Source organism: Choloepus didactylus, chromosome 19 (genome assembly GCF_015220235.1).
Source record: "Choloepus didactylus isolate mChoDid1 chromosome 19, mChoDid1.pri, whole genome shotgun sequence".
Lineage (NCBI taxonomy): Eukaryota > Metazoa > Chordata > Mammalia > Pilosa > Megalonychidae > Choloepus > Choloepus didactylus.
The window spans coordinates 28322241-28347938 of NC_051325.1; the positions used below are offsets into that span (position 1 = coordinate 28322241).

Here is a 25698-nt window from a genome sequence, read left to right on the forward strand (position 1 = left end):
TTTGTTCATTTCTAGCATATAGAAACATTACTGACTTATGTGCATTAATCTTGTATCCCGCTACTTTGCTAAATTTGTTTATTAGCTCTAGTAGGTGTATCGTTGATTTCTCAGGGTTTTCTAGATATAAGATCATATCATCTGCAAACAATGACAGTTTTACTTCTTCTTTTCCAATTTGGATGCCTTTTATTTCTTTGTCTTGCCGGATTGCCCTGGCTAGCACTTCCAGCACGATGTTGAATAACAGTGGTGACAGCGGGCATCCTTGTCTTGTTCCTGATCTTAGAGGGAAGGCTTTCAGTCTCTCACCATTGAGTACTATGCTGGCTGTGGGTTTTTCATATATGCTCTTTATCATGTTGAGGAAGTTTCCTTCAATTCCTACCTTTTGAAGTGTTTTTATCAAAAAGGGATGTTGGATTTTGTCAAATGCTTTTTCAGCATCTATTGAGATGATCAATTGATTTTTCCCTTTCGAGTTTTTAATGTGTTGTAATACATTGATTGTTTTTCTTATGTTGAACCATCCTTGCATGCCTGGAATGAACCCCACTTGGTCATGGTGTATGATTTTTTTAATGTGTCTTTGGATTCGATTTGCAAGTATTTTGTTGAGGATTTTTGCATCTATATTCATTAGGGAGATTGGCCGGTAGTTTTCCTTTTTTGTAGCATCTTTGCCTGGTTTTGGTATTAGATTGATATTAGCTTCATAAAATGAGTTAGGTAGTGTTCCATTTTTTTCAATGTTTTGAAAGAGTTTGAGTAAGATTGGTATCAGTTCTTTCTGGAAAGTTTGGTAGAATTCCCCTGTGAAGCCATCTGGCCCTGGGCATTTATTTGTGGGAAGATTTTTGATGACTGATTGGATCTCTTTGCTTGTGATGGGTTGGTTGCGGTCTTCTATTTCTTCTCTGGTCAGTCTAGGTTGTTCATATGTTTCCAGGAAATTGTCCATTTCTTCTACATTATCCAGTTTGTTGCCATACAGTTGTTCATAATATCCTCTTATAATTTTTTTAATTTCTTCAGGATCTGCAGTTATGTCACCTTTTTCATTCATTATTTTGTTTATATGGGTCTTCTCTCTTTTTGATTTTGTCAGTCTAGCTAGGGGCTTGTCAATCTTGTTGATCTTCTCAAAGAACCAACTTTTGGTGATATTTATCCTCTCTATTGTTTTTTTGTTCTCTATGTCATTTATTTCTGCTTTAATCCTTGGTATTTCTTTTCTTCTACTTGGTTTAGGATTGGTTTGCTGTTCATTTTCTAGCTTCTTCAGTTGATCCATTAGTTCTTTGATTTTGGCTCTTTCTTCCTTTTTAATATATGCGTTTAGTGCTGTAAATGTCCCCCTTAGCACTGCTTTTGCTGCATCCCATAGGTTTTGGTATGTTGTGTTCTCATTTTCATTCGTCTCTATATATTTAGCAATTTCTCTTGCTATTTCTTCTTTAACCCACTGATTGTTTAGGAGTGTGTTGTTTAACCTCCAGGTATTTGTGAATTTTCTAAGTCTCTGATGGTTATTGACTTCTAATTGTATTCCATTGTGGTCAGAGAATGTGCTTTGAATAATTTCAATCTTTTTAAATTTATTGAGGCTTGTTTTATGTCCCAGCATATGATCTATTCTGGAGAAAGTTCCGTGAGCACTAGAAAAGTATGTGTATCCTGGTGATTTGGGATGTAATGTCCTGTATATGTCTGTTAAATCTAATTCATTTATCAGATTGTTTAGGTTTTCAATTTCCTTATTGGTCTTCTGTCTGGTTGATCTATCTATAGGAGAGAGTGATGTGTTGAAGTCTCCCACTATTATTGTGGAAACATCAATTGCTTCCTTTAGTTTTGCCAATGTTTCTCTCATGTATTTTGTGGCACCTTGATTGGGTGTATAGACATTTACGATTGTTATTTCTTCTTGCTGAATTGCCCCTTTTATTAGTATGTAGTGGCCTTCTTTGTCTCTCAAAACATCCCTGCATTTGAAGTCTATTTTATCTGAGATTAATATTGCTACACCTGCTTTCTTTTGGCTGTAGCTTGCATGAAATATTTTTTTCCATCCTTTCACTTTCAGTTTCTTTGTGTCCCTGTGTCTAAGATGAGTCTCTTGTATGCAACATATTGATGGTTCATTTTTTTGATCCATTCTGCGAATCTATATCTTTTAATTGGGGAGTTTAATCCATTTACATTCAACGTTAAAACCGTGAAGGCATTTCTTGAATCGGCCATCTTATCCTTTGGATTATGTTTGCCATATTTTTCCCTCTCTCTATTAATATCCTTTATTGTACCCATACCGAATCTCTTTAGTACTGAACCTTTCTCCAGGTCTCTCTGTCCTGTCTTTGTTTCTCTGTCTGTAGGGCTCCCTTTAGTATCTCCAGTAGGGCAGGTCTCTTGTTAGCAAATTCTCTCAGCATTTCTTTGTCTGTGAAAAATTTAAGCTCTCCCTCAAATTTGAAGGAGAGCTTTGCTGGATAAAGTATTCTTGGCTGGAAATTCCTCTCACTCAGAATTTTAAATATATCGTGCCACTGCCTTCTTGCCTCCATGGTGGCTGCTGAGTAGTCACTACTTAGTCTTATGCTGTTTCCTTTGGATGTGGTCAATTGCTTTTCTCTTGCTGCTTTCAGAACTTGCTCCTTCTCTTCTATGTTTGACAGTGTGATCAGTATATGTCTCGGAGTGGGTTTTTTTGGATTTATTCTATTTGGAGTTCGCTGAGCATTTATGATTTGTGTATTTATGTTGTTTAGAAGATTTGGGAAGTTTCCCCCAACAATTTCTTTGAATACTCTTCCTAGACCTTTACCCTTTTCTTCCCCTTCTGGGACACCAATGAGTCTTATATTCGGACGTTTCATATTATCTATCATATCCCTGAGGTCCATTTCGAGTTTTTCAATTTTTTTCCCCATTCTTTCTTTTATGCTTTCATTTTCCATTCTGTCATCTTCCAGGTCACTGATTCGTTGTTCAACTTCCTCTAGTCTTGTACTATGAGTGTCCAGAATCTTTTTAATTTGGTCAACAGTTTCTTTAATTTCCATAAGATCATCCATTTTTTTATTTAGTCTTGCAATGTCTTCTTTATGCTCTTCTAGGGTCTTCTTGATTTCCTTCATATCCCGTACTATGGTCTCATTGTTCATCTTTAGTTCTTTGAGTAGCTGCTCTAGGTGCTGTGTCTCTTCTGGTCTTTTGATTTGGGTGATTGGGCTTGGGTTATCCATATCGTCTGGTTTTTTCATATGCTTTATAATTTTCTGTTGTTTTTGGCCTCGTGGCATTTGCTGAACTTGATAGGGTTCTTTTAGGGTTTGTAGACCAGTTGAAGTCCTTATCTCTAATTTATCAGATCTACAGCTTCGTGGAGTACACTTTCTCTAACTAACCAGCAGGTGGCGTCCACGAGCCACCTGTTCTCCACAAGCCAGATCTCCCCTGCTTAGCCTTTTTGGTGAGTAGGGGAGTGAGTCTTGTGGGGCCCAATTGGTGTACCAAGCTTGCGTGTGTAGTTGGTGTTGCCTGCCCTGTATGTGGGGCGTGTTTCTGGGCAGTCGGGGAGGGGGGGGTGGCCCTAACAATCAAATCTCCCTGATGATCCTAGAGTTTTAAAGCTGCTGCGATAGTCTAATCCTTCAGTTCAGTCCTGCCACAGTTTGTCTCTGCCACTGACCCACAAGTCTTTGGTATTGGCGTATGGCTCCTGAGACTTGCAAGTGGGCCCCTCTTCCAGGCTGTGCACCCCGGGTCCTCTGTTGAGGGATGACTGTGCTATGTCACAGGTGAGTGCCGTCCCCCCAGGGCAGTTCTGGGCTGCTGGGCTGTGTTGGGAGGCTCCCAGTCTGCTCAAATGATGGCTGAATGGGGCTCTGTTAATTCACACTGCTCCCCCTTCCCAGCTCTGGGACATTCAGCTGAGGTTGCAGGGAAGGCTAATGTCCACGCCCAGTTTTGTGGTGTGTGCCTGTTATTTGAAGCACTTCCGTCACACTGGGTTGTCTGGGGCAGCTCTGGGCTATGGGGCTGGCGATGGGCAGGAGTGTTTCCTGTCCACCAGGATGGTGGCTGTGAGCGGACACCCCCCTTTTCTTGGGAAGTTGTGTTGTTTAGTGAATTTTCTCAGCCACTGGATTATTGCTTTTTGTCTCAGAGCTCTCTTAGTTCTGCTCTTGACTTGACGTGCCCAAATTTCAATTCTTTGAAGCTTTCTGTATTGAGCTTCTTAGAGTAATTGTTTTAGAAAAAGCAAAAAGGATTTAAAAAAAAAAAAACAAAAAACGGCCCTCCTCAGAGATCTAATGGGTTATTGAAATGCTAATAGACAAAGCAACCAGGGCCATTAAGGAAAGGTGCACAGGGCAGAGAGATCAGCTTTGCTTCGGGATTTGCATATGCGCCTCAAGGCCTGATCTCCGCCCTTCCCCTTTCTGTGTTCACCAGAACTCCAAAAATCCTCTGCTTTTATTTTGGAGTTTTTCGTGTTGTTTTTTTTCTATGCCTGTCTCCTCTCTGCTGGGCTGGCTGCTCTCAGAGTCTCTGGTGTCTGGTCTCAGTCTATCTATGGTTGGAGTTTGAATCAGTAGAATGAGTTTCCGATAAGAGCAGCCACTGCAATTCTCCCTTCTCCTTCCCGGAGCTGACAGCCCCTCCTCCCCCGGGACTGAGCCTGGCAGGGAGGGGCGCGGGTCCCCTGGCCGCAAAAACTTACAGATTTCGCTGATCTCAGCAGTTCCACATTTTCATGAGTGTTGTATGAAGTATGCCCAAAGACAGATTGCTCTGTGGTGTCCAGTCCACGCAGTTCCTGGCTTTTTACCTACTTTCCTGGAGGAGTAACTAAAACATACAGCTCACCAGTCTGCCATCTTGCCCCGCCTCCCCCCCCCTGTTGTTTTAGAGAGACTTAATTTTTCTCTTATAACTTAGGGCCAGTATTGTTTTCCCACCTGGAATGCCCACTTCCTCCTTTGATGTTTGATTCTTCCACCTGTCAAAGCCCAAGAAAGTTCCACATTCAACATGAAGCCTCTGCTGACTGCTCAGCTCTCAGCAATGTTGCCCTCCTCTGAATTCCTACTGCCACAATTCCCAAGTGTGTTCCACAGCACTTTAATTTAAATCTCTAGTTTACTTTTTTAGTTTAATTCTCTAGAAGAGTTCTGGAGCAAATAAGTTTGATAAATGCTCCCTACTGTGTCCCCTTTAGAGAGCTGCAAGTCACATTAGTACATTAAAGGCTCTGAAAAGTAATGCAGAAGGCAACCTTTTCAAATTTTTCCCAGTCTTAGTTGACTATGGACTCTTCTTTTGCTCCTTTTTCACACACAAACATATACAGTACTCATCACCACACATAAATCCACAAAACTCTCTTTGGAGAATGTTTCCATAGCAACACATTTGAAACTCATCCCTCTAATAAACTCAGACATTGGTCAGACAGTAACAGATCTATAGCCTACAGAGAAATCCAGTGGAATAAGAGGGTCTTAGAGCAAAAGAAAATTTACAGAAATTATGAATTCTTTTTGCTATCACAATGAACACACCAAGAATTCTGGTGATGATGGGCATGTAAGGAAATACTTGGTCCTTACTCTCTTTTTCAAGTATAACTCACATATAACCGTCTATTGTTAATATTCTTTTCAAGCATAACTCACATATAACCTTTTATTTTCAATATTCTTTTCAGGAATATGTTGGAAGAAATCATTCTCTCCCCATCTTTGCATTTTTACCTTGGCTGATAAAAAAGGAACTTCAAGTATGTGGCAAGTATCAGGGAGAGAGTTTCTTCCCTCCGTCTATCTCCTTCTCACTCCTCCAAGGGAAATGGATGACTGTGTTGGTCAGATTGAGACAAAGCCTTTGGTCCCTTCTGAGATCCTCCTCCTGGGACCAGCACCTGCAGTGCATGTGCTCCCCGTGGACAGTAAGCTCAGGGAGGCAGGCCTGCCGCACCCTGTGGCTGTGGGGTGGGGCTGTGTCTGCTGGGTAGAGAAGTGAGTAAAATTAGGAAACAAGATACAGCTGCAGTTCCCAGCCATGCTCCTCAATGCAGACTGACCAGTAATAAAATTGGCACGTTTTATCATAAACTGAATTCTGTGTCTCTTTTCTGAGCCAGTTCAGAATCCCAAAGAAAAATGGGTAGAGTTGGAATCTCCAAAACAAACCCCAGCATAAGTAAGAGCACAGACCGCCTTATATCTCTTTGTCCCCCATAGTACATGGCCTCATGCCTTCCACCAAGAAGGTGCTCAGTACAGTTACTCAGTCAATAAATAAACAGTAAAAAATTAATGTCTGATAAATGCCTGCCTCTCCCCACACCTGCCAAATGATAGGAATATCTGCTCTGAGTTGCCCACAATGTCATGAACAGGCAAGAATGAAACAAAGGCCCAATTCCAGGTGTGTTAGACATGATATAATAAGGCAGAGAGGAGTTCACAGTGACAGCTAAAAGAAATTCAATTTCTACACATTTTATTTATGTCCCAACACTCCATTTATTCCACTGGATTGCTAAATAAGTTATTGATCTCTAATGACTGACAATGTGTGTGTCAAACCAGTTGGATGGTTTGAGGGTGTTAGCCAGTCATAAAATCCCAGGTCTTTAAATTCTTCCCACTGTTTCAGATAACTTCACGGGTGGGTGGCCTAGAACAAGCTATGACTTGAAGACAAAATAATTGTTTTCCCTAAAACATCTAATGCACTCAACACCAGGGTGCCTGAAATTCCCATCACTGGGGGCACCGTACCAAGTTAAAGTACCACCCATGCGTTGACATAGAATATAGATAAATTAGCTAGCTCTTAGCTAGGAGTAGATTGGAAAAGGAAGGAATGGAACTGACAACAGGTGAGGTAGTCAGGGCATAGAAAAACAGCATTAGATACAGTATAGAGTAAGGAAAGAGGCTTCAGTTCAAATCCTGACTCCACCATTTAATAGCTCTATGACCTTGGGCAAGTCACTAGCATCTCTGTACTTTATATCTTCATCTGTAAAATGGGGCTTTGGGAGAAATAAGTGCATCGGAACAGAGCAGAATATGCAAGTGCTATTTATTCTTAGGAATGAATATAGTATATGAATTATTTGGGGAAGAGCAGCTCAAGGTGACATTCTAAGATACTGAAAACCAGGGGAGGAGGAATTTCCAAAGAATTCACTAGAAAGACAGAAAATATAATCAAAGAATAGCAGAGACCTAGACCATCTTGGTGTGTAACAACCTGTTTAAGCTTCTATAGTGTGTTGTCAGACAATAAAGGAAAACTAGGGGAGTAGTCCAATGGCTTGCCAGATCTTTATTCCAGCTTATTTGTTATAGATAAAAATTTGGATGCCTTGCACACCATTCAACGAAACGTGATTCATAAGCAATCACCATGAACACTTTTATAATACAGTTGCATTCAACAAAAATTTACTGAGCATCCAACACGGGCAAGACAGTTTTCTAGCTCACCTTTAAGATACACAGGATAACCAGGAATAAACAGCACATGATGGAAAGAGTAAAGAATAATGAATCCAGAAATAAAAAGAGAAAATAATAACAATAACAAAAAAGTAAGAGAAAGATCTAGGTAAATAAATAAGGGGCAAGGGAATGTGGGCCAGGTAGCCGCAATGCTCCCAAATTATCCTGATTTTTGCTGTTACCCAGCAGCCCTCAAAACAATACTTTTTTTTCCTAAGTCAGCAGAGAATTTTCTCTTACAGAGAGAAAATGAAGACGTGGTAAGTCTGTAATGTGCCCAAGTTCTCCATGCCAAGATTTCAATAAATATGCATTAAGCCCCCAAAGCCAACACTGCTCTATTTTGCCCACATTTCCCATGACACTAAGTACCACCCCATGTTCATCCCCAGTGCCATTCGTTTTACTCCGTGTGAACAGCAGACCCCATGGTATTCAACCCTGAAGACTGTCCCAATGAAAAGTTCATCAGGTAGATGTCCTCCTTTCAGCAGGGCAGGCAAAATGCTTGGATTGGGAATTTTCTCTACTCTTAGCATCATGGTCACCTGCTAATGCCTTAATTACCTTGCTTTTTGGTTGTTGTTTTTTTTTCTTAAGAAAAAAGCATTATCTGTAATAGGTGGGTCAAAAAAAGATGTACTTAAAAGGTTTGATAAATCTTCCTTTACCCTTGCTCAGGGGAAGAGAGGAGGACCCCACAAGCTGCTGACCTGGGCTAGAAGTCAGGACTGTCCACCAGGCCCACCCTGGCTTGTGAGCTCATCTTGTGTTGGAAGTTTCCATGTTGCTGAGACAGGGAACCTGGGTCTTTTCAAGGCAAGCTATTTAATCCATTAACCACAGAGCACAGACATCTGCTTGACAACTTTGAGTCTTTAAATCAATTGCCCTTGTTGTGGTCCTACCAAGGCAGACACATCACACAACCAGAACAGAATTCCCAGGATATCAGGCTGATGGTAGCAGAGGCAGCAGATATGTTGGAATCTCACATCCCCTTCAAAAAGTGTAGGTTACTCCATAGATAACAATCAAAGGCTATTGGTCCTCAATGTTTAAAAATAGTGAGGCTATTCCTCCTCTATTAGTGCCCACTTTTTCTCCTTACTATAACAGTCACCTCCATCCTTCAATATGCTGTTCATGATTCACATTTCTGAAGAGCCTTTTCAAATTAAGTTCACCCAGAGCAATCCCCTTACTCCTGGAAGATCTCCACATATTCTGCCTATATTAGGCAGTTTATTTAAATAACATGGGTTGTTCTACATGGTTTGAATTTAGGGGGATTGCTATATGCCCTATAAAACTATTGCTTATAACAAAAGCTTGTTCCAGCAATGAATGTCAGCCTATATGCTGGATTTTGCTATGATTTGTTTTATACCAGCTGTGACAAATAAATGCCAAAATATGCAATAGTTCAAACATGAGAGAAGTCTATTTATGCTCATGTTAATTCCAAAATGGATGCTCCTGACTGGCAGGTAGGATGCTTCCAGTTCCAACCAATCAGAGACCCAGGCTCCTTCCATCGTGAGGCTCTGCCATCTTCAACAGGTAGCTGCCAAGGTCACTTGGTCTCTGCATCCAGCTGGTGGGAGGAAAAGAAACCCAGATGATCACATGGAGGAGGTTTTAATGGACCTGCTTTTCCACTGGCTAGAACTCATTACATGGCCACACGAAACCACAAAGGAGTTTGGGGGATGCAAAGGAAATGGTTTTGGTCAACAGCTAGTTCCATCTCGGCCACAACCAGTATTAGAAAGCAGATATCTGACCTCTTGTCAGACATCAATGTATATATTCTTTGTGGTCTTGGTTTTGCTTTATTTGAATGCAAGACTGGGATGAAGCCTTTCCAGACTCCTCCAATCAGAGTTAAGGATTGCACGGCCCTTTGTTATAATAGTTTTCATACCATGTGGTGGTTCATATGTGTGACTGTCCCGCTGGACTGGGAGCCCTTAAGTGACTTGCACTATATCATTTTCATTTTTGAAAATTTAACCATCACTCCCATAAAGAAGCTCTTACTAATAGTTTGTGAATAAAAGAATGAATGGATTTGGCCACTCTACAGAGTTATTGGTACAGGCTACTGACCACATGTATCAAATTCTGATACTTGTTCTGAGTAAGACACTGTTCATGTAGGTATTATTATTTAGAATTAAGAGGATAACTGAAGGTGAGACCACATTCTGAGTTCCTCTGCAAATGCATGTGCTCCAGACTCTAGCCTAGGCCATCTTTTTGTCTCTGTGGGCACTGCCTCCCTAAGAGACCTCACCTAGTCCTTTGCCAGTTACCTATTGTCACAATAATGTGTGTAACAACAAAACCTCAATGGTATAAAACAAAAAACATCTATTCTTGCACACAGTTCTATAGGTGGTCTGTGACGTTCTGCCAATCTGGGCCAAGTCAAGCCATTATCTCACCAGCTTGCTTCTGTGCCTGTGGTCATTTCAAAAGCCAGCCAGGGTCTGGCTGGTCTAGGATGGTCTTAGCTGAGATGACCCATCTCTGCTCCTCTTGGTTTCTCATCCTCCAACAGACTAACTGGGATTTGTTCTCATGACAGATTCAGAGGTTCAAGAGGAGAAAAAGCACCAGAGCATGTTTTTAAACTAGACAGCTAATTCTAACTCTCATATGGAAAAATCAAACAGTGAAAATAATCAAGAATTCACTCTAAAAAAGAAAAGTAATGAAGGGAAACTAGCTGCCTCAGAAAATAAAACATATTGTAAAGCCACAATCATTAAAATCATGAGGATCAAGGGAACAAAGTAAAACTTTCAGAGATAGAGCCAAATAGAAATGGAATTTAGTTTACGATAAAGATGGTCTTTACAATCAGAGGAAAGATGAGTTATTTAGTAAATGGACTTCAGGCAACTGACCAGCCTTCTGGAGAAAACAAGGGGGAATCACTACATCACACTTTACAGTAAAATTCAAAATAGATCATATGTGTAAATATTAAAAAGGAAAGTATAAACAAAGAGTGAGTAAAATACATCTAAAGGTGGCAGAAAACCTGAATGCACAAAATAAAGGTTTGATACATCCAATTACATAAAAGTAAATATTTCTGCAGTCTGGAAATAAATATGATAATCAAAAGAAGAAATAACAAACAGAACATATTTGCTATTTATGTCACTGAAGAAGAGCTAATTTCCTCAAGAGAAAAACAAACAAAAACCATGCATGCAAGGTTTGCAGAAAAGATAAAAAAAAATTTCCAATCTCACTCATACAGAGAGGAATATAAATTAAATCTATGATGAAATACCTTTTTTCTTACATCAGATTGCAAGGATCAAAAAGTTTGACACAGTATACAGCGGGGGGTCAGCAAACTTTTTCTGTAAAGTACCAGAGAATATATATTTCTGGCTTTGTGGTCCATATGCCCTCTCTCTGACACATACACACAACTTTGCTGTTATATGTAAAAGCAACCATAGACAATATGTAAACAAGTGGGCATGGCTATGCTACAATAATTTAATTAATTTATTTATTTATTTATTAGAGAAGTTGTTGGGTTTACAAAACAACCATGCATAAAATACAGGATCCCCATAAGTTATTTACAAAAATGCCTGCCAACCCCTGGTGTAGACAAACAGGCATTCACATACAGTGCAGACGGGACTGTAAGCTGGTACCACCCTATGGAAGGCGATTGGGCTATATATGTAAAAAAGTTAAAGTGCAGTCAAAATTGGAGACAACTTAAGTGACCACTAAAAGGGGATTGGTTAACTAAATTTGTTATCAACTGGAATAATGTTCATCTGTTAAAAACAATAGGGAGGCCTAATGTACTAATTTACTAGTATGGAATGTTAGACATCTAAAATATAACATCACGTGAAAAAGCAAGATGTAGGACAGTGCATAAAGGATGTTGTCATTTGGGTGGGAATATATGTACCTGCACACACACACACACGTATATATTTACAAATGGATGAAATATCATTGGAAGGATACTAATGAAACTAAGAGATTGTCCTTCTAAGAAGATGAACTGAGTGACAAGGGGACAAGGTAAGAGTGAGACTATTTGCAACACGAATACTTTTGAACTCAGAATTTTGTGATATGTGCTCCTATTACTGACATAAAAGTTAAAAGTAAATATAAAATGAACTTTCATTCAGTCAGTTCCATTTAACAGTATAAGGCAAGACACAGGGTGAAAAGGAATTTCTGAAAAGAAAAAGTGCCTAAGAGACATAGAGTCTAGATTGTTTGAGTCCAGATTTTTTTGCAGACCTTGTTGTTCTTTTACCTTCAGTCTTCAGCACCTCTTTTTACCTTTGTTAGTTCCCAGTGTTGTTTCTCCTCTAACCTATGCACGCATGTGTCTGAGTCACCCAGCTCTGCCTCCTCTGCTCTTTCTCTGCTGAGGGTTCACCTGAGGTGAGGTGGTCACCAAGGGCTCCTTTGTCACATTGAGTGGGTCCTAATGGGGAGCCCAATGCCAAGAAAACAGGGTAGACAAGGCCACTTCTGGAGGAGCCTACCCTGGCCAAACGGGCTCCCATCACTCACCTGATTGGGAAAGGGTGCCTTTCACAAGTCTCCTCGCCCGCCTGGCCCTAGTTTGGAAAGTTCAGGATGGAATCAATGAGAAGGCGGTTGTGGGAACAAGGTCATATACCCATAATGACCAGAAAGACAGACATGACTGTTGGCTGATGCTGCCTCAATAAAAAGATAAAAGAGAGAGAGTGCATATGTCAATTCTACCACCTCAAAGATTCAGGTTTCCACACCTGTGCACCTGGCCTCATTCAACCCAGGCCCTACCTACCTTTCGCCACTCCTTCCCTCCTCCTCATCCCTTTCTCAGCTAAACACAATAGGCTGTGCTTTCCAATTCATCAAGAAAAGAGGACTGTAGTCCCACATCTGTGATTAAGTTTTCCAGTAGCAGAGCCTAACATGGGGATTTAGTGAAGATATGTGCTCAGAAGGGAAGGGCCGAAAGCAGCACAGGGCAGGGAAAAGAGCTGGGCAAGAGTGTGGTCTCAGCTGGAATCTAGTCTCAGCCTGATCCCAAGGGGTGCTCTGAAGCATGATGGCATCACAGAGATAGACCCCTTTCTGACTGCAGACTAGAAGGGGAAGGGGATTGGTTAACTAAATTTGTTATCAACTGGAATAATGTTCATCTGTTAAAAACAATAGGGAGGCCTAATGTACTAATTTACTAGTATGGAATGTTAGACATCTAAAATATAACATCACATGAAAAAGCAAGATGTAGGACAGTGCGTAAAGGAAGTCCTCTGGAAGGGCAGACAACACAAACAGCAGCTGGAGAATAAATTCTTCTGGCCAATAATGGGATCTGAACAGGGCATCGACAGCACCACTACATCCCATATGCTTTGGCCTGACTGCCAAATCTTTGAACAGCAGAGGACAGTTGCTTTGACTGGAATGAATTTCCAGGGGGAAGTCACAGACTTACCAGCCATAGTCTCTGTCCATCAAGTAACAAACATTCATGTGTTTGATGGATGCTATAACAAGCATTACCCAAATGTCACCAGCCTGTGGGCAACTAGTAATTTTACCCAAGAGTTTTGGCTCCCAGTCTGGGACTGCTCCTACTAGACCATGCTTTTACCCAAGCCTGGTAACTAGAACCCAGTCTTGTGACCTTTATTTGATAGCAACCCCATATTTAACCTTAATTGTAATTAACTTAGCCATGGCAACTCCAAGTGAGGGCCCAAATAAGTCTCTCTTTTGTGCAATGACAGCCAGACCCTGGCCTGGACACAATGCAATGGCTTCTCTCATCTGGAGCTCCCATCTTGGTTTGGTCATTGCCTGGTCAAACCATAGAACAGAGAAATCATCTCGATGTACAAAGGAGATTTTCATTGTTGGAGGTGGGGAAGAAGAGGGAATGAGCTATATGCAATACTTTGTTGGCAATACTTTTTAGGAAAATATTTGTTTTAGCATGCACTACAAGGTACATAAAATTGTTATTAAGAAAAATTCTGAGTTTTGACAGACCACACAAGTGTGCAGATTCTTATTATAGTATGATGGCTATCAAGAGAAAGGAGCACAGACATGAGTCATATTCTTCCTGGCTACTAATCAAAAGGTCAAATGAAATCACTGAATGCACACTGTGCAGAGGTGCACTATTAAAACTTCCATTCTGGAGAGAAATTCCAGGGAGGTGCAGCCTCATCAGCAACACTCTAAGGAAAGTGGGCAGCAGCATTTTACATGGGTCACCAGTGGGTAAATAAGAGGTAGAAAATAATGTGTATGCACATTATATAGTCATCAAAGGAGCAAGGCAAGAATTACAGTTACGTATATATATGAGCAAAAAGGTGAAGCAAAAGGTGAAAGATGTTGTCCATGTCCACTCATGCACACTCAAGGGCCTTCACATGGGCCTCCTCTTCAGCCAGTGTTTTCCTGACCCCACATTTAGGATCTTAACATCCTACCATCTGGGCCAGAGACTTGCTGCAGTATCATGGGCTCCTGGCAATCAGGCCATCTATTAACTTTTCCTGCCTGTCTTGCACTTCCTCACCCATTGCTTGACTCTGTCCTCTGGAAACAGAGCACACCTTGCTCTCACTTGCCTGTCCAGTTGATTGCTAGTTGAGCTATCCTATGCCCTTTGATTTTCAACACTATATTCCTGCAACCCTACAGATTGGGCATCAAATATCTATGTGGCCCACAAGCACTTTCTATTGCCAAGTTTTGAACTAACAGCCTTCATTCTTCTGCTGACCCTTCTATGCCCTTTGATTCGAGCAATTTCCTTTAAATCAATATTTTGGATCTTGCTATGCCTCAAGGGATTGAATAAAATTAGATTAGTGTATTTCTTTTTTTTTTTTTTTTTTTTTTTTTTACTTAAATGTCTTTTATTAGGTAGGTAAAACTCATTACAGTTACTATTTCTTAGATGATTAAGGCAGTATACATTTTTACCAAATGATGGAAAACACAAATCGAGTAACAAAACGATATCCAGCTTCCATGTGTCATTTTTCTCATACTTTCACTATTGCTTTTCCCAAATTATCTCCTCTCATCAATCCAATAAATGCAGCTGGCATGTTTTCAAATCCTTCTGTGATGTATTCATTGTACTGGATTTTACCCTCCAAGACCCATTTCAGTAAGTCTTTCAGCGCCTTCTCACGGACCTCTCCCTGCCAGCGGGTGAAAACGAACCCTTCCATGCGGAGTTCCTGGTAGATGACAGTCAGTGGGTGTGGGCCTGGGGGAGGTGGCAGAGTACTGTTATACTGAGAGATGGCCCCACATATAGCAATTCTTCCAAATTTCTTCATCTGGGAGATAACAGCATTTGAAAACTCTCCACCTACATTATCAAAATAACAGTCATAACCATCAGGAGAGGCTTTTTTCAGAGCTTCTTCCAAAGACTTCACTGTCTTGTAATTAAAGACAACATCAAATCCAAGCTTTTTAAGGTAGGCAACCTTTTCATCAGACCCTACAGCTCCAACCACTTTGCAGCCCTTAAGCTTAGCTATCTGCCCCACAACAGAGCCCACTGCTCCTGCTGCTGCATTAAGCATCACCGTTTCTCCACCCTTCACACCACAGATGTCAAGTAGGCCAAAGTATGCTGTTAGGCCTGGCATGCCAATTGTCCCCAGAGCTAAAGATACTGGTAACGTGTCTGGCCACTCTGCAAGCAGCTTTTCCAGCCCTTTCCCATCAGAAATGGAATGCGTTGTCCAGCCTGAATGAGCCAGTACTATAGTTCCTGTTGGATAGGCTGAGTTTTTACTTTCCACAACTCTGGCCACTTGCTGCCCCATCATTGCATCACCCTCCTTCAGTTTTTTGGATAGCGGTCTCATGTAAGGATCCACGGTGAGGAACAAAGCTTCAAGCAGGACCTCTCCATTTTTTAAGGGTGGGAGCTCAGTGGTCTTCAACTCAAAGTCACTATTAGTAGGGAGGCCTTCAAAGTGCTTTTTCAGGGTCCAGCTCTTAGCACGAACCATCCTGAAGCCCAAGAGTCTGCTAGTTGCAAGCTAGTGTATTTCTTTTAAATGTTGTTTTTAAAGCTGGAATTACAGTAGTACACTCAGGCAAGTAGAAATAAGCATTGCATACTGGTTCTTAATGAGTTCACATAATGGTCTTGGGAAGTAACAGTGGCGTATATGTAGTTCATGCACACCTGCAAATAAGCAGTACACTAAATTATGTTTTACAGGTGTGGTGGATTGCTTGCATTAATTACCCCAATTCTTCACCCCTCCCTGTATCCACGCCCTTTGTAACCTTGTAGCACCCTCTCTCTCTGAATCTGAGGTGACCAAGTGCCTTGATTAGGCAATGGGTTATTAGCAGACATGATGCAAACAGAGGTTTGAAAAGCACTCATGTGTTTCCACTCTCGCTCTTACACCTCTGCCACTTCCATGAGAACATTACTGGGCTAGCCTGCAAGAGAGTAAGACATGTAGAGGGCATCTGAGTTGTCCAAAGTTGGTCATCCTCACATGTCCTGTTGAGGCCATGCTAGATCAGACAACAGCCAGTCAACTCCCAGACGTGGGCAAGGCCAGCCAGGACCATCCAGCCAATTTGCAGACCAAATGCATCTCATTTTAAGCCACTGAGTTTTTGCTGGTTTGTTACTGATACAACAACTTGCAAAATATACATGATCTATTTCATAGCAATAAATCTACTACAACATAAGCTCCATGAGAGCACAGATCTTGGGCTGTTTGGGTCACTGATGTATCCTAGGCACATAGAACAATGCCTGATATATAGTGGGCTTTCAATAAGCATTTGTTGAATGCATGCATGAATGAATAATACAATAATGATAATGATAATAATAGATACATCCATTTAGACTCTACTATGTCCTAAGTACCTTGAAGAGTACTTAACAAACTGTTTTATTTGATTCTTACATCAACCCTGGAAAGAAGCTATTTATCCCATTTCAAAGATGAGAGAATAGAGGTGCAGAAGAATTAAGCAACTTACTCAAGATCACATCTCAACATTGGTACATCAGGGACTCAAATTCAGGAATACTTAATTTCAAAACTCACTGTTTTTATAGAAAATGCAGGGTATTGTATGATTATAATACATTAAGTGTTAGAGAATTTGAGTGGCTTGAACAAATTTTAAAAGAAGTAAATTACAGTTTTACTGGAATCTTCTTCTATGCCCAATTGCTTTCCAATAATCATAAAAGTTGAAGCCAAGAGCACGAGCCCAACACTAAAGCCCCCGACAAAAATAGGGAGTCACCCTCTAAGAATTTGACTGTACACTCAGAAGCAAAATTGATGAAATAAAAAATATTCAAAGTAGCCTTAAATAATAAAACTACTATATACCAGAGTAAGTCATGGATATATAACTTAACTGATAGTGTTAAGAAAGAGTTATGAGGGATTGAATCCATATGGAAATGAGCACACATGTCTACCTGCCCTCTTGGAGTGAAAAAAAAGAAGATTTTAAAGAACATGAGTCCATAAGAGCAGTAGAAGCTAAAAAAAAAAAAAAAAGAAAAGAAAAAGGCAGGGGGAGAAGATAAAGAGCAAGTCAGAAATTTTGAAGAATTATGACATAGTAGAAAGTAAAAGGGATGGAATAGACAGAGAAACATAGGAAAAGAAAACCACAGCTCAAAATACACATGGGAAAAAATGCTAAAGAGAATCCCGTGGTAATCGTCGGGGCAAAAGGTACATTCCCAGACCTTGGGGAGGACCTTCTCCATACAGAACCCTGGCAAGGCTCCAAGCATGAGCATCAGGTCTGAAGAGAAAGGTGCCAAGTTACTTCAGAGCTTCACAAAGGTAACAGAAGCGGTTCGACACGTACTTTTTCCTAGCACCTGTGAGCACAGCTATCCTGGTTCTCTGAGCCTCTAGATGGTTGCCTAGAAGCCTAGGCAAGGATAAGATTCCCCCAAACAAAAAAAAACAGCTAAAGCATCAAGACCCAGGGAGGCTGGGTGTAAAATAATGGAAAAAGATATAGCAAGCAAATACCACCAAAATCTAGAACCATGTTAATATAACATAAGATAAATTAAGCCTCAAAAAAAAAATACTTTCCAAAGAAGATCACTACATACGAATAAAAAGAGAGAAAACAATTCCCTTAAACACAAAATAAGTTAGCCTCAAAATACACAAAGTCAAAGAGTGGAAGAAACTCAAAGAGAAAATGACTAATCAACCATCATCATAAAGCAGTTTAATATACCTTCCTCACTAAATGATAGATCAAAAACAGCAACAATAAATTTTAAAATATGGCTTAATGAATAAGTTTGATCTAGTGGTTACAGAAAAACTGTTGTTCCCCGAAATGAGAGTATACACATTCTTTCCAAGAACATAAGAAATATTTATGAAAATTACCCATGTACTAGACCTTTCTTTAAAGGGCCAGATAGCAAATATTTTAGACTTTGTAGGTCATACAGTCTCTGTCACAACTATCAATTTTGCCACAGTAGTAGCAGCCATAGACAATATGCAAGAGAATCAGCATGTTGTGTTCCAATAAAACTTTACTTACGTAAACAGGTGATAGGCCGAATCTGGCCCATGGGCTGCAGTTTGCTGATTCCTGTTCTATAAAATAGAAAATGAGAGGACACATATTAACTTATTATATATGACTAACCCAACCTTGACATCAAGTAGAAAACCAGGCAAGGACCATACAAGAAAGGTAAGCATATAAGCCAATTTCACTGAAAATCCTAGATGCTAGGAAAATTCACTATCCAAGAGGAAAAAAAATAAAATTTCATCCCAACATTATACTGTACACAAAAATAAACCCCAGGTTGATAATACACTTAAATGTAAAAGGCAATAGAAAAAAAAATCAGAAGAGAGTATCTTAAGGACTTCATGATAGAATATTATTTCTTAAATGAGATACAAAATATGCAAACCATAAGAGAAAATATTGATAAATTCAACTACATTTACATCAAGAGCATCTATTCAACAAAAGACACCAGAAAGAAAGTAAAAAGATAAGCCATACCTGGGAAAAGACATTTGCAGCACACATGACCAAGAAAGGTTCAGTATCCATGATATAAAAATCTCTACAAATGAATAAAAAGAAAAGATAAGCAACTCAATAGAAAATTAGGAAAACAACGGCATTTCATAGCAGAGAAAATATTAATGGTCCATAAATATACACAAGTCAATTTTAAAAATTTTAAAAAGTCAATTATCCTTATCAGTAATTAGGGAACTAAAACCAAAAGCAAACTGAGATACTATTTAATACTCATAAAGTTGGCAAAACTTTTAAACTTGGAAAATACCAAGTGCTGGCAAGGATATGGAGCAAGAGAAAATCTCATACACTCTTGAGCAGAATGTAAACTGATTGAATCTCATTGTAAAACAATTTGGCATTACCTAGTTAAATTGAATATTTTATTCCCTATGACCTGGGCTATTGATCAGAGTGAGTTAACTTTGTAATGAGCAATCCCAAGTTCAGTAATAATAAAAGTTCATTTCTTGCTCCTGACACAGTCACATATGGACAGCATGTGAGGAGGGGCATACTAATCTACACATCACACGGGCAGGAGAGAAAGGGCTGCTACATGGAGGTTTTTATGGGCTGGGCCTAGAAGTGGCATATATCATTCCGCTCACATTCCATTAGCCGTAACTCAGAATAAAGACCTTAGATAATGAAAAGGAAATTTGAAATAACATAGTCTGCATTCACAAGAAGAACTGGAGGACACGGATATTGGTGAGCACTAGAAAATTCTGCTACTCCCAGCAGTTGTATTCCCAGCTACGTAATCTAAGAAACTTTTGCATAAATGCATTCATACGAATGTGATGGAAATTCATAGCATTGTTCTTAAAGACAAAAAAAAAAAATGGAAATAACCTAAATGACCACTGGTAATAAAATGAGAAAAACTCATAATGAAGGAGAGTTGGAATAATTTTAGGAGCAAAGCTGCTTCAAAAGGCAAAAGGAGAGAACCAGTGGATTGGTGTGAGATAAGATCAGGAATACCTTTTGCATAAGAGTAAGAATACAGGAGCAAATATATTGGTGAATTTCATATTTAGAAGATGCCATTCTCTTCAGAATACATCTAATTTCTCTGTAAAATATGAGGCCAGTTCACATGCTAAGATTGCGGTATGAGGGGATATTAGCAGAAAGTGTCAAGGAGTCATTTCGGACAGTCGGAAACTAAATTTTCTAGGGATGTATACTAGAATTGTCTGGAAGAATTGAGTTCACATTTGACATCCAGGATGATAAAAGTGAAATGAGGTCAGGTAATGATACAGTTTGATTTTCTCCAGCAACATTCAGCTGCGTGAGTGTAAGAAGGGAATGAATGAATAAGTGGGCTTAATTAGGGTGGAGTTTTGCAGAAGGATATGATGGAAGGAGAGGGAACAAGGGTGTCTTCACGGAAATGATTATAATTCTGTACCCTGAGATCGATGTTAGGCAAAGAGAGAGGTAAGAATCTGCAGGGGGTAGTAGATGATGGAAAATGGTAGCTGTGTGGAGGCCCCGAGGAAAGGTGAAAAAGGAGGGCGAAGGCTGGTACCCACATTATGGGAGATTTAAAATTGAGATTTCAGAGTAGCTGCATGTGTGGATGATGGCAAGGTCTAGGTTATAATCACGATGGAGTGGCTGAGACGGGACAGAGGAAAAGGCCACTGCATAGGGGAGGTCAAAGAATTAAGGGAGCAGGATGTCACCTATGTCAATATTGAAGTTGCCAACATTAATAATAAGAGTAATGGTGAAGAGAAAGACAGGAATCCAGGTGCTAAAATCAGCAATGAATAATGGGGTATGGCCTCAGGGAAAAAATATTGCTACATACATTGCAGACAAAGGATTAATATCCAGAATATATAAACTACTCCTACACAGTATTCTATAAAAGACAAACAAGCCAACTGGAAAACGAACAAAGGCTATGAATAAGCAGTTCACAAAAGAAGAAATAACTGTTCAATAAACACATGGAAAAGATGCTCAAGTTCACTTGCAGTGGTAAAATGCAAACCAAAATAAAATAACTTTATCTCTTTGATTAGCAAAAGGAGAAGGGAAAAAAAAAAGCATTTAAGAGGTTGGCAATACACAATGTTGACCTAGGTGTGAAGGAATGGGTACTGAAACACTTGTAACACAAGTATATATGGGTGCAGGCTTTTTAGAAAAGAATTTTGTGTCTTCTATCAACATTTTAAGTCTGCATTCACTTTAGCCAATACAGCCCACCTCTAAAAATGCATCTTACTGAAATACTCATGCATATAAACACGTACATAGAAACTGTATTAAATTTGTAAGTAGAGAAAATGGGAAACAAACTAAATGCCCAACAATAGTGTTTCCTGGGATCATCTTTCATTCCAAATAAGCTACTTGCCCTCATGTCCTTGCCTAAAGGCCTGCTTCTGGAGGCACCCAAACTAAGAATCCCTGCAAGGTGACTGGCCTCCCTCTGTTTTACCCAGGAAGACTGGCAGTTACAATGTCCAGTTACCACTTTCCTTTTTCACTTGGCTTCCTCTGTTTCCTGACAGCTATTTTACATATTAACTAATATGCAAAACTTCTCATGGCATAGGACAAACTATAAATATTATGAAACATGTCATGATTTGATTCTCTCCCTTAAGTTCTAACTTATATACATTATTCCACTGAGGTAGAATGGCCTCTGCCTGGCTAGGCCACACTCTCCTAAAGACTGTTGATGAAGTCCGTATGTTTTAAAGATGAAAAAAGTGTTTTTGCATGGCAAATGGCCAGACCTTGGTCTTCTTATGCAGTATTGTACGAAGCTATAGTGGGCAATGCTAAGCAATGAGAAGAAAGTTAACTTTCTTTGCTTAAATAAATATAGGAGAATTGAAATTCTGAAGGAAGGCCAAGGTGGACAGTAGAATCCCAGGAAAATAGAGAAGAATATATGAAGGCAGTTTTTCATTTGTGGGAGAGAGAGGTCACTGGGGTTCTTGAGGCAGGCATGTGTAGTCTTCAGTATACAGATGGTATTTACAGTCCTGACTATAAGAAACCTAAGAGACTAATGAAAATAAAGAAGACAAGTAAGGACTGAATCCTTTAACAGTCCAACCTTAAGAGGTCAGAGAGAAGATGAAGAACCAGCTAAAGAGACTGAGAAGGAGTTACAACAAAGTAGAAGATAAAACATCAGAGTATTTTGTGCTAATAATGAAGTGAAGGATGGTGTCAAGCGATGCTGATAGGTCTAGTAAGATGAAGACTGAGAAATGACCATTGGCTTTTAGCAATTGTTATCACTGATGACCTTGACAAGAACAGTTTCTGTGCAAGAAAGTGGGGGTGGAACCTGACTGGAATGTTTTAAAGAATAGGAGGAGAGGAATTAGAGATTGAAGATTTCACGTGTAGACAACACTTTAAAAGAATTTTTCTGCAAAGAAAAAGGAGCAAAAAAGCATTTGGTGCAGGAAGTGAAGATAAGAGAAGGGTTTTTCTTAGGATGGAATAAATAATGGCATAGTTATATGCTGATAAGAATGATCCAGTAAACTTATAAGTCAGGAAAGAGATGGGCGATTTTATGGAGCAAAGGAGTAGGATCTGGTGTTTCAAGTGAAGAGACTGGCTGGTAGATAAGATCTGGATAATATCTACAATGCTGTGCAGAAAGGAATGGATGCAAAAGCTGTTAGATGGGAAGACACGCTGGTAGTAGGATGGGGGTGTTCTCTCCTAATTGACTCTTGGGAATTGAGATAAATACCAATTTTATTTAAATCGCAAAGGACAAGATGGCCTCAAATGACATCTTCATTACTTCATATATCTGATTACTATGTAAATAGAAACATGGCAGCATATGAGGATTGTCAAATAACTAGAATACAAATATAATAAATTGAGATGTTCTTCCTTGAAATATCACTGATAAATGCAAATTTAGTTGTCCAACAAATGAGTAATAAATTCCACTGTGGCAATTCAATGGGGAAAGGAATCACCTTTCAACTAATGGTGCTTCACAACTGAAGAGGCTGGAGATAAGTCCATTGTGAGGAGCTCTGCTAAGGATTTGGACTGTATCACTCTGTACTATTAAGCAGAACTGGATCATAACCTAAAGAACAGAGTTTAGTACTACTGTGAGAAGACTATGTCAAATCCTTTCTCCACCACTCCCTAGCTGCTTATGATATAGGACATTGGGAAATTTTACTAAACCATCCAATCCTCAGTTTCATCACCTATAAATGGGACAGAATGAGAGTAGTTATTTCATAATGTAGTTTGAGGATTAAATGAAATAAGTAAGGCACAATTTCCTGGTACACAGTCAGTGCTCAATTAATGTAAGTTTCCCTCCTCCTACTTGATGTTTGCTCCAAGACCTCCTGCTCCCTAACTTAACTCAACAGGTAACTTATTAGAGCATCTTTTGTCTCCCCAGAACTCTGGAGAGCCTGGTCCCTTCCTATTCCCCAGCACCAGACAGTAGCCACAGGGACAGGTGCCAGGGATATTGTTTCCACTGAGAGGAGCTCCTACCTGTGAAACTGTTTGCAAGGACTGGGAAAAAATTAACAAACTCTGAGATATCAGATAATATCCATGGAGACATTTAAACAGGGCTGTGTTTCCCTGCTGCTTTGTTTGAGAGACAGAAAGAAAAAGAGAGAATCTTGAAATGAGTTTTCTTTAGATAACAGGGTCTTACCCTCTTCTCAGCATCTGGTGTGTCTTTTTATTGGTTACAAAGCACCAAAGTCCTCACCAGGAAAACGGAAGCAGAGACAAGAAACGGAGCTTCAGCCTTTGTTAGAAGGGCCCTCAGATGTGGTAGCGAATCACACTGAAAGAAGAGTGCAAGGGGACTGTGCATAACTCTGTCTGGTAGAAATATAGAAGCGGGAATGTTGGATCATTGGAAGCACGGAATGGATCTCAACTGTCCCACTTCCAAGCCCTTTCACCCTGGGCAAGTTGCTGAAACTCTCTGAACACAGCTTCGTCAGCAAAATATATGATCACTAACAGTATCACTTTGTGGGTAATGGTAGAATTAACTGGAATAATTTAAGCAAAAGACTTTTATAAACTGTAAAACTCCACATAAATAATCATAGTTGCTGCTATCTATATTATTAAAAGGCTGGATGGAAACTGGAGGGGGGAGGTAAAAGAAGACCGTGCATACTATGAAGTGCTACACACAACGCAAAATATAATCAAATGTATTTGATTAAAAAAAAAGTGTATCAGAAAAAGCAAATGAAATTCCATTCACCATCACTCCGTCATTCCTTCTCTGGCTCAAAGGAAATCATAGAAACAGTGCTTCTGTTTTTACTTGACAGTTTGTCTGTGATACTAACACATACCCATCATTAGTTAGGTGCAATGACTTACTAGTTAATGAAAAATTTCTGATTAGTTCCTAAAAATGAGTTCCCTGCTGATCCTGGCAACCCAGGATTCAGAAAGAAGCTTCACTCTTGCTCCATGGATAACCGTAGCAAGGACCAATGCTCTATCCACATTGAGATAGGGCCCATTTCATGGATTCAGAAGCACTTCAAGGAACTTTTTCAGCACAGGAAGGGTGTCGAGGTTGTCTTTTTCTCTCAGAATATTGGCACAGTTGACATCAGACTTGGAACATGCAGCCTCAAGAGGCACTTCATCATTATCTAGAACACAGTTATGGATGCTCTATTAATACATGACCCGGTAGACAGCACTGAGCCAGGATCTGGGTGTGTTGAAAATGTGATCTTGACCCTACTGGAAAATATGGGCACGGACAACTTTTCAAAATCAATTGTCTCCTCATTTCTGTATTTTTTATCTGAAACTATTGAAAACAGACTTGCCAAAACACTGATAATCCTTTCCATAATTTCAGGATAAGTGTAGAAATAAAAATAAAGAAGAGAACTGATTTTAAAAGGAGGAAAAAAAAACTTGCATAATTTGCAAACTCACCCCTGTCTGCTCAATGTCTTCTCAATCATTTTCAGTGTCTTTTGACCTTTTCCAGTTGATTGGATTCCATCTTCTCCTACCCAATTAAATCACCATTCAGCCACACCCACTCTCTTGAGACACAGAACTCAAACTTGGGTCCTTGACCTCATACTCCAGAAATATGGCAAAGTTCATTTGAAAAACCAAATGTACTCTCTGAGACTCTAGCTCCAGGTTTCTTTTTTCATTCTGTCCTCCATCGTGTAGCTGATATAGCCAATAGTCATGAAGGGGCAGAGCTGTCAGAAGAGACAGAAGCACGTGGCAGGCAAAGGCATGTGACATTTGCAGTCCCCACTGTTTGGGAAACTGAGAATCTCGTGAGTGGCCATATCTGATCCATACATGCATACTTTCTGTCTTGGATACTACCTACCCCTTCCTTTCCTAATACCTCAACCACACGCCTCCATCCCCAAACACTTATTTCTCAACCCCACCTGTAACTTTCTTGGTTAACTGATCCTCTAACCTATATCTGACAGGGTTTCAGCCCTGAACAAAATCCCACTCAGATAGTTCAATTGAGTAGTGTGCTTGAGTTGGCTTATACCAACTCGCAGTCAACTGTTAATTCTCAGGAATTTTGCAAGCTGGTTGTTAAACATAGCCATTATTAAAATTTAACTTACAGTCACCTAAACTATATTTAAAAAACAAGGTAATAAATTTTCAAAACTCAACCCTCCCTCATTTTTTACTAAATTTTACTATTAAATAAGCTCATAAGATTATGTAAGTCTATTATATCTGTATAGTGGAACTATTATCGCACATCTTTTCCCAACTATGTTTTCAGTGACATCCTGTTGGGTCATGGTGGGAATATTTATCCCACAGAAATTGGCAAATACTACAAATTAGGGATTTTTTTCTTTGAGAGAGACAGCTTTTTAAAACAAGGTTTAAATTGAGGTTAAACTGAAAGATCTATTTGCAAAGATGTAAATTGGGTTAAAGTAACCAACTAGACATGCTGAGGCCTCCAGAGACTAGCCGCAGAGGGAAGTGTTAAGCTCTTAGACAT

The 25698-nt window shown here is 39.7% G+C and overlaps 2 protein-coding genes across 2 annotated transcripts in view; both read right to left on the reverse strand.

The window, feature by feature from the left end:
* Positions 1-7259: 7259 nt before the first annotated feature.
* LOC119515247 (translation initiation factor IF-2-like) overlaps positions 7260-25698 on the reverse strand; it is a 203039-nt gene continuing 184600 nt past the window's right edge. The window contains exons 3-5 of the mRNA XM_037811130.1: positions 18636-18699; positions 18156-18211; positions 7260-9120 (exon numbers count right to left, since the gene is read on the reverse strand). Coding sequence (XP_037667058.1) covers positions 9039-9120; positions 18156-18211; positions 18636-18699 — 202 coding nt within the window. The 3' untranslated portion in view covers positions 7260-9038. The remainder of the gene's footprint in view (positions 9121-18155; positions 18212-18635; positions 18700-25698) is intronic.
* Positions 14454-15632, reverse strand: LOC119515145 (prostaglandin reductase 1-like). The gene has a single exon (XM_037810918.1). It carries the CDS (start codon positions 15587-15589, stop codon positions 14600-14602), a length of 990 nt encoding a protein of 329 aa, XP_037666846.1. The 5' UTR covers positions 15590-15632; the 3' UTR covers positions 14454-14599.